The sequence below is a fragment of the Rhipicephalus sanguineus genome, chromosome 8 (assembly GCF_013339695.2).
Source record: "Rhipicephalus sanguineus isolate Rsan-2018 chromosome 8, BIME_Rsan_1.4, whole genome shotgun sequence".
In the NCBI taxonomy this organism is placed as follows: Eukaryota; Metazoa; Arthropoda; class Arachnida; order Ixodida; family Ixodidae; genus Rhipicephalus; species Rhipicephalus sanguineus.
In genome coordinates, this window is record NC_051183.1 from 63,610,640 (window position 1) to 63,620,728 (window position 10,089).

The window sequence follows — 10,089 nt, forward strand, 5'->3', positions numbered from 1 at the left end:
TTGTTCCACCACCCACCAACTTTGTGTCTCCACCACCCACCCATTATGCCCACCGAGTGTCCACCAAACCACCAACTTTCCCAGCACGCCCACCAAGGGTCCCACGATGTCCACCATTACTCCCACCATGTACACCACGTTGTCCATCATACCCACCAGAATTTCCACCATTTCCATCATAAATTTTATGGTGGGCAATGCTGGGATTTTCAATAGGGGAGGGGCGCGTTTCACGCTTACTACGCGTGAAAATATTTAGAGTGTATCATTGATGCACCTCCCAGTCTGTTTCACGTACACACTGCCGCACAAGCACGGAATCTCACACACGACGCATGTCGCACACTCGGTGAATGGCTTGGCGTGCCTCTTCGAACAGCTCGCTCTGCTGCCTTCCCTTTCGTTCACACGGCGACACATGCCGCCCAGCAGGAAAGGTGCTGAAAACACCACACGGACACCGGCACGTCCAGCCGCCTTCTTGACCCGATGTGAAACACCGTGTACGTAGAGGACCACTGCCACATTGCGGTTCGGCTCTCGTTCCTCCCGAGTACGACGCCCCTGTACCTCCGTCAGCAGCGCCTCAGCCAATGACACAAGCAACTGTCGCGGAAATCCTGCGGCCAGCAGCCTCTCAATTTGGTTTGAGAAACTAGGGTGCACGAATTGTACGCAGGAGCGGGATAAGGCATTCCTTATGGCGGACAGTGCAATGCCTCTTTTCAAAGACTTCGAGTGGGAATGCCTTATTCCGCTCCTGCGCACATTTGGTGCACACTAGTTTCTCAAACCATTTGTTTCCAATACAGGTGTCCCACAGAGATCTGGGCTCGCACCAGTTCTTTTTAACGTGGCCCTCTTCGAACTGGCATGGAAGCTGGTGGTAATACACCACGCAAAATACATCATGTATGCAGATGACATCATGCTTTGGTCAATGCACGCTGAAATCAGCTGTCAAGAACAAGCTTTGCAAGAGGCCCTCGACTAGCTTATAACAAAATTGCAATGCTTCACCTATGCAAAATGACAAACTTTAATCCATAGTCATCACAGAGGTGCTCTCTGGTGGAAGAAAATAATGAGCACATTTAGGGCTCGCGACCAGGCGAAGGTGGCGAGCGTGCGCTGCCTACAAAGAAGAAGAAGCGTTCACTTCTGCCAGTCAGCATACGTCGGCTCTCGTCTGAAATATTTTGGCGCGTCGAACCCGACGAGCAGCACCTGAGATCTGGGTGATGGATCTTTTGTTTCTCACTCGGCTTTCCCGTCTCGACTTGCGTACAAGCGAGTCCTTCGACTGCGAGGAATGCTTTGGCCATGGCCCTTTCCAGAAGCGGATGCTATTCCTGATTCTCCTGGGAACATTCAACGCTCACTGCCAAGCACTTGTGGTGTCCCTCATCACCGGCGACGTCGACCACTGGTGCAAGCCGCCCGATGGCTTCAACATCTCTGCCACCGAATGGAAGCATATCGCCATACCGATGGAGACCGACGGAAGTTTCAGCCGCTGCCGCGTCTACGAACGCTGCAAGCCGCTCGCTAAACATGACACACTGGTAGACCGCCAGGGCATCGGTGCTGTAACACTCTCGGAGGAATCATGGTACAACCGATGCTTCCCTGACCAAGTGCAGGACATCAACAGCACGCGCGACGCTCCTTGCGAAGCGTGGGACTACGACGTTCGCACTGCTGAGAGCAGCGCAGTGAGCACTTGGAACATGGTATGTGACCGCCGGCTGATGCGGGTTGTCCCCGTGGCCTTGCAGAGCTTCGGCAGCGTTGTTGCTCTCGTCCTGGTCGGAGCCTTCGCCGACTATATTTCTAGGAGAACATTGCTGCTGGGATCGGCCGTTGCAATGCTTACGTGCACGATATCCACTTTCGTGGCAGCGGGATACAGGTATTACGCTATGGCTCGTTTCCTAGCCGGATGCAGCGTGGCCGTTAACGGAGTTTTCACCTACATAATCCCCTTCGAGTCGATGACGCACGCTCACAGGCCGCAGCAGGTCCTCCTCCTGGCCGTCATAGGCGTGGCTTTGTCCGAGGTATGGACCGTCGTTATCAATCCAGTCGTTATCGACTGGCATCTGAAGCAGGTCATCTACCTCGCCCCGGCAGCTCTGATCCTTCCCGCGCTGTGCTTCGCGCCAGAGTCTCCCCGATGGCTTGTAGCTAAAGGAAGGTTGGACGCAGCCGAGGCGGTTATGATGCGGGCGGCCACCATCAACAACTTTCCGCTTCCAGCAACGGCGTGTCTCGTGCAGAAGCTCAAGGAACACCTCAAGAACAATGCGGGTTGTGAAAGCGTCTACAGAGACGACTTGCTCGACGCTGGTTCCTTGAGGTGTCGAGCGCTGGTCCTGTTCGTCCTAGGTTTTTCAATATCATTTGTGTTCAACGTCGTCGCCATGTCCGTGGTTCAGTACAAGGAGTTTTGGATCCCGGCCTTCACGGTCGTCATAACGCTGCTGGCGTACGTATTGATGCACTACCTCATCACCGGCGTCACCCTCGTCACTGTACTAAGCGTCTGCTTCGTGCTCGTCGGCTGCATACAGTGTGCACTGAGCATCGCGGCCGCCGCCACGTTGTCCAAGCTCACCAAGGCCTTGCTGGTGCTTTCTAAGGGCGTCTCGAACGTATTCTTCATCCACTGTTTGACGTACGTCATGGAGCTTTTCCCATCGGCACTTCGAGCTGGCCTAGGCTGCTGGACGTTCGCTTGCTGTGGCGTCGCAGCCATGTGCGCCGTTTCGATCCTCGTTCTGCAGCCTGCCGGACACGAATACGTGGTCTTCGCCATGACGGCGCTGTTTCCTTTCGCGTCCCTACTCATGATCCGTGATCTGCCGAAAACAACTGTGGTTGAGGAAGCCAAAATCGTGGCCCGGGGCCTTACAGACTCCAACAGAATGTGCATGGTCCACATGAAGCGGACGCTGGAGGATAAAACTCTGCGCCAAACGTCCCGAGTGCCAAGCATCGAAAGCACCCGGTCATCCAAGAGGAAGAGACCAAAGAGCACTGGCCGCAGCAGCTCTGGAAGCTCTAAGGCGTGTCCTCGGTCTAATACCGGACAAGCGCCCGAGTGAATTCAACTGAAGCTCAGTGCAAACACCGGATGTGCTTTGTTTTGTATTGCGACTAAGACTTTGTTATGATGTTTCGTATGACCTCCATTTGCGTTTTTTGAATGGTTTCTCACACTACGCCTATAATAAAAAAAAATGTCCGTAGCATGAAGACTCGTTTAAGTTGGAGCTTCGGTTTTAAAGGTTCCTTTGCCCAAGACCGAAGGGAATTTGTTCTTGGCGTCTTTACCTGGAGCATGCAGTACACTTTGTAGAGGCGACAGAAAACCATAACTCCAGGTATCATCGTTATTTTTTATCTGTTATCACAGATTGTCCAGGAATAGTCGAGCAAAGAATTGCACAACAGTGCCGGGGGTTTATCTGCAATTTCTATTGGGGAGAGGAGAGGGGGGCTGCCTGTTTATGAGAGGAGATGGGTGGTGGGTTGGCGTGGAAAAACTACAGGGAAGGTGTATATGGCTAGGCGAGACCAGTATTCATCCGTTCTATGTGTGCGAAAGCTCCTAAGGCGTACGTGCTGCAGAAATTGGGCAAGTGTCACTACCGACCACATCTGCACTGAGAAATCCGTTGTCCGCGGGCAAAAATGTTAAGTGCCACTGTAATTTGAAATGATATATGACAATGAGGAACATAGAAAGGAGGAGTGGAGAAGGTAGAGGTTCGTGATTTTGTGTAAATCAGAGAAACTCCCGGCCTGCGCGGAAAGCGGAACACAGTTACAGCGCAAGCTGCAACAGCGGCATTTCCAGAGCCCGTTAAAAACTCTCTTGTGGCTACACTAGCAAGTACACTAGCAACGTACCCACTACGCCAGAAATAATAATTTTATTGCGATAGCAATTATATGGACAGTCTCGGCTGATTTTTGCCGTCGCCGTCGTCATGCTGCGTATATGTATAAGTATGTATATATACATCAATTCCTAAAGAAAAATAAATCAGAAAAATGCTTCCGAAGCGCGGAAGCGAACCAGCGACCTCTGAATTCCCAGCGCGGTGCGCTAAGCACTACTCCATGAAGCGTTCATCCCTCATGTAGCTAACGGCGAGCGTTATATACACACCCTTTACCGTTTGCAGTCCTCCGAGACGGAGGCGCTTATAAGCGTTTCTTCATTACCAGCGAGATGGCGTTAGGAGCGCGACGGGCGCACTTAAAGGCGTCGGCCAGCTCTCTCGCTTCTTGCGCAGGGAGAACCTTGCCCTTGCGCTGTCTGCTCGCGCGGGCGCTCGAACAAGCTACCGCAGTGTTCATGATTCTCAGCAGATGGAGCTACGTGGTAGCTTTCACTGCGTGTCGCGTACGTGTAGCTAAAAGTGTTTCAGATGTCGTGCACGTAACGTACGTGTACTTTTCACGTTTGCGTATGAGAAGTCCCTACGCACGTGAAATTAAAACTGTCTAGTAGCTGCCGGGTAGTGATGGACGCGCTGCAACTGCCGTGAAAGCAATGAATGCTATCGCATTCATTGCTTCGCCCTTGCGGCGAAACTGACTTTTTGTCAAGTTGGAAGCAACCACCACGACATTGTTCGTCATTCTGCGGAGAAGCAAGGTACCATCTGTAAGGCATTCTGTGTACATGTTGATGCGACGGTTGATGACGATGAAGAATTATGGCTGAACGCTTTGTAATTGGTTGGAAGCTTTGAACGACCCACTAGTGACGTAATTCGCTTGTTGTGACGCCTGGTCGTTATTTAACTCTCCCACCACGTTTTATAACATGCGTTAACGTTAGACAGACAGAGAGAGAGGGAATTAACTTTACTGAGACCCCGAGGAAATAGATCATGGGAGCCGTATGGGCTTCCTTGGCAACCAATACAAGTGCACTTGCGAGGAACCCGCTAGGCTATAAACATTCACAATTTTTGTGCAGTAGGCAAGCAGCCGCTATGCAATTTTTCGTCTTTCTGCTGAGAACCGTGGTAGCCGCTAAACACGTGTAAAACATTATATGCACTTTGTTGATGCTGTTGCTGATGACGATGAAGAATTACGGCAGATTCCTTTGTAATTGGTGGGAAGCATCCAAAAACCCACTGGTTGCTCAATTCGCGTTGTGTGACGCCTGGTTACAGAATTGGCGTTTGGGACGCCTGTTAGTGATCTTACTCTTCTACCACACTACATTACATATGTTAATGTGGTTCCTTCCCGACATGAAGCCTGTATAGGGTTTATCGGTGTAGAAAAAACAAAAGACTATGTTCCTTCATGCTTCGCTAGGGTAGAACCCCTGCTTGCTATGAAGGTATTTTAAATCACAATATGTTCATCCAGTGGTTGACGGTAGATGTGTGCTTAAATGTTTATGGTGTCCTGCAACATATTTCTGTTGTCCCCGTTTGTGTGAGGTACAACCGGGAATAAAGAAAGAGAATGACATGGCTCCACAATAAATAAAAAGAAAGAAACGGCATTGCTCTGAGGTAGAATGCTGGGCTTCCACGCAGAGAGCGAAGGTTCGAACCTCGTCCCATCCTGGATATTTTTTCTTATGTCGTTTTTTTTCTTATTTTGCGTGATAGTGGGTACGGACCACGGCGGCGGCGGCGACGGGCAACTACGGCGCCGAAAACAGCCCTTGTTGTGGTGTCATAACAATTTTAGTAAAAAGTAGCGGAGTCATTCAATACCTTTACTGGTCATGAAGCTTCCACGAAAGTTTGATATTGGGACAGGAGCAGCCGCTAGCGGTGCCCTCGCCCGTGTGAGGGCGTCGGAGCAGTGGCGGCGCTGCAGTTCTACAGCACGTGTCGGAACAGTAAACACGTTGATAAATGTACCCGTGCACGTTGATTACATCATCAGCGTCATATCACCTTCAAGCAAATTCAGGGAAGCTCTAATACAGTGCAATATAGCATCGAATGCGGCCTTGAAGCTCTAAATTCGACGACAACAAACGCATGCTGCTTCCGCTGTGCGATATACTACCGCTATAAAAGCATGATTCTTCTGTTTTGTTAGAGCATCTAGTAGAAATATCGGGATGATCCGGAGCCCTTCAAGGACTCTGGCGGATCTTAATGCATCTTGGAAGTGCAGTGGTTGCAACTCTTGACCGCGTATATCAAATCTATATTCGTATACAACTGGTGTTGTATACAAAGATACGTTAAAATAGAGTTGTATTTATCGAACCAACATTCAGTTTGAATGTATCAGTTCACTGAATTAAGCCACTGACGAGGACCAAGGTGTACTTCATGCGGCTTTTTCCTGGTTTTCGTCTTTTATCTTGCGTTGATTTATCACTGAGGTGCCATGCCACGTCTAAATTTCGGTTGCTCATGCAATACTGCGTAGTTTTCACACCCCTTTTTGCTGTTTTTAAGGCTGAAGCCTTAGATGCCTCATCAAACGCGAAAATTGACTGTCGGCGCAGGCGGCGTCCCGCGTCGGTGGCGTCAATGTGAGTGGTGCAAAAAATCATCACGTGATGACGTCACCATATAAGGTCATCATGACATCACAGATCGCCGGAATTATTGACGTCATCATGACGTCATGCGATGACATCACACGGCATCGTCGCATTGAATTGCCTTCGTGATCGGTGGGCCGATCACGGAGCCAGTGCAAGGACAGGCGAAGTGCTGAAAGCTTGCAATTTCTCCGATCCTGGAGGCAGTACAAAACCACCTTAGGTGCAGACAGCTTTCGGAGGGGGGTGGGGATGGATCACAAGAAGATGGCCTGCGCCTTCGAGTCATCTCAAGCCTGTTTCACGTGCGAGCGACTGAACGACGGGCCCCGCGGCGATCGAGAGGCACCAGGACGCGCGGACGCGGATTTGTTTCACATGCACTGATTTTGTGCGGCGCGGGCCTCTGCGATGCGCAGTGATGGTCTGGAAAGCGCCCGTAACCCGCGGCTTTCTTTCTCAGAGTTCGCTTGTTTTGGTATGCTTGGGTGGCCAGTTTCACCAGCCTTCTACTTCGGGGCTCAATTTTCACGCGTCTAAACCTTGAATGACGTAAATGTAGTGTATCAGTGTGCAATTAAACAATTTTAGTAGTCACGTTTATTTATATTCCAGCTTTCTTTTGAGCACGCACGTCTTGTAGCGCGCTCATACACTTGGCCATGGGAAAGCAAAAAAAAAAAAAAACCCAGGCCTGCGCTGAACCCGCAGCACAGTCACAGCGAAAGCTGGAAGAGCGGCGTTTCTTGAGCCCGTTAAGCTCTCTTGGGGCTACAATACAAGTACACTAGAAAGGTACCCTCTACGCCCAACTCACAATTTTTGTGAAGTTGGGAAGTACCTACTAAGCCATTATTCGTCATTCTGCGGAGAAGCGAGGCACCAGCTACACGTCTGTAAGGCATTATGTGCACTTTGTTGACGCGACGACTGATGACGATGAAGAATTATGGCTCAGCCCTTTGTAATGGGTTGGAATCTGTAAACGGCCCACCAGCTATGTAATTTGCGTTGGGTGGCGCCCGGTCGCTATTTGCCTCTCCCGTCATGCTGTATAACATGCGTTGACGTGGGAGAGAGACGGGGGGGGGGGGCAAAAACTTTACTGAGACCCCGAGGAAATGGATCATGCGCTTATGTGCTTCCTTCGCAACCAATACAAGTGCACTTGCGAGGAACCCACTACGCTATAAATCATAGTAATTTTGGAGAAGTAGGGCAGCAGGCACTGTGCCATTTTTCGTCAATCTACGGAGAGCGTTGGTACCTGCTAAACGCATGTAAGGCATTATGCGCACTTTGTTGATGCTGTGCCTGATGACTATGAAGAATTATGGCAGAGACCTTTGTAATGGGTTGGAAGCATTCAACAACCTACTCGTTGCGCAATTCGCATTGTGTGACGCCTGGTTACAGAATTCGCGTTGTGCGAAGCTTGGTGCTTATTTTACTCTTCTACCGCGCTATATTGCATATGCTAATGTGGTTCCTTCCCGACATGAAGCCTGTATAGGACCTTTTTGCAAAGCAGTTTCAAGCACCGGAATGATCCCACGCAGAGGGCCCAGGTTCGAACCTTGTTCCATCCTGAATTTTTTTTCTTATTTCGTTTTTTTTCTTATTTCGAGCGATACTGGTTACGGACACCGGCGGCGGCGGCGGCGGCAGACAACTACGGCGCCAAAAATGACGCCAGGCCTGCGCTGAAACCGCAGCACAGTCACAGCGAAAGCTGGAAGAGCGGCGTTTCTAGAGCCCGTTAAGCTCTCTTGGGGCTACAATACAAGTACACTAGAAAGGTACCCACTACGCCATAAATCACAATTTTTGTGAAGTTGGGAATCACCTACTAAGCCATTATTCGTCATTCTGCGGAGAAGCGAGGCGCCAGCTACACGTCTGTAAGGCATTATGCGCACTTTGTTGATGCTGTGCCTGATGACGATGAAGAATTATGGCATAGCCCTTCGTAATGGGTTGGAAGCCATCAACAACCTACTCGTTGCGCAATTCGCGTTGTGTGACGCCTGATTACAGAATTCGCGTTGTGCGACGCTTGATGCTTATTTTACTCTTCTACCACGATATATTGCATATGCTAATGTAGTTCCTTCCCGACATGAAGCCTGTATAGGGCCTTTTTGCAAAGCAGTTTGAAGCACTGGCATGGCTCAGAGGTTGAATACTGGGCTCCCACGCAGAGGGCCCTGGTTCGAACCTCGTTCCATCCTGGAATTCTTTTCGTTTTTTTTCTTATTTCGAGCGATACTGGTTACGGACACCGGCGGCGGCGGCGGCGGCGGACAACTACTGCGCCAAAAACGGCCGGTGAAATGATCTCATAACAGCTTTCGCTGTAAAAAAAAGTCCCTAGTCATGATCCGTGATCTGCCGAAACCATCGTGCTTGAGGAAGCCAAGATCATGGCCCGGGATCCTACAGACTCCAACAGAATGTGCATGGATCGCATGAAACGGACGCTGGAGGGTAAAATGCTGCGCAAAACGTCCCGAGTGCCAAGCATCGAAAGCACCCGGTCATCCAAGAGGAGGAGACCAAAGAGCAGTGGCAGCAACAGCTCTGGCCGTTCTAAGTCGTTTCCTCGGTCTAATACCGGACAAGCGCCCGAGTGATTTATCCGGAAGCTCAGTGGAAACCCTGGATGTGCTTTTTGTTTTGTATTGCAACTTAGAATTCATGATGATGTTTCGTATGATCCGCATCTTCGTCTTTTGAATACTGTCTCACACTACGCAGATAATAAAAAAAATACGTAGCATGATGACTCCTTTAGTTTGGACCTTCGCTTTTAAAAGTTAGTTTGCCCAAGAGCGAAGCAAATTGGCCCGTTGCATCTTTAACTGGAGCAGTACACTTTGCAGAATGGAAACGAAACCGTAATTCCAGGCATCACCGTTATTTCTTTATTAGACAAAACAATAATGAGAACTAATGCACAATAATGCCAAGGAAAGTATAGGGGGTGGTATTTGTAGCAACCACAATAAAATGTGAAGAAAGTGAAGTGGACAAAAAGATAACTTGCTGCCGGCAGGGACCGAACCTGCGACCTTCGAATAATATGTCGGATGCTGTACCACTGAGCTACGGCGGCGGTGATCCCCTCGTCCACTTTATGGGGTATATATGTGCATTTAAACCTAGGAGTGTTAGCCAGCGCCGATCGCAGCCATGGCGGCGAGTGTGGTACACTCCTTTTCTGCCTGCTGCCGTCACGTAGCACGTGATCTTTTTACGAGCCGGCAGCTAACCGGCTCATAAAAAGCTGCCGGCTTTAACTTAATTCGGTCCTACGCATAGAATTTGATAATAATTTCCCTTCTAATGCTAAACAAATGCCATTTTGATGTTTAAATGATAAGTTACAAGATTACTTTGTTCACGTGAGAATAAACAATATAATTGCGACTGTGGGATGTTGTAGGCATCTTCTCTCCTTCTCTGGACTGGTCTTTTTCGGTTAGACTTCCCGATTGTACACCTATATTCTGTGCAGAATCATTTGCTATTGTTCAAGCACT

The 10,089-nt window shown here is 49.6% G+C and overlaps 1 protein-coding gene across 1 annotated transcript; it reads left to right on the forward strand.

Moving 5' to 3' along the window:
- Nucleotides 1–1,241: 1,241 nt before the first annotated feature.
- LOC119403276 (solute carrier family 22 member 7) lies at nt 1,242–3,107 on the forward strand. The gene has a single exon (XM_037670222.1). It carries the CDS (start codon nt 1,242–1,244, stop codon nt 3,105–3,107), a length of 1,866 nt encoding a protein of 621 aa, XP_037526150.1.
- The last annotated feature ends 6,982 nt before the right edge of the window (nt 3,108–10,089 follow it).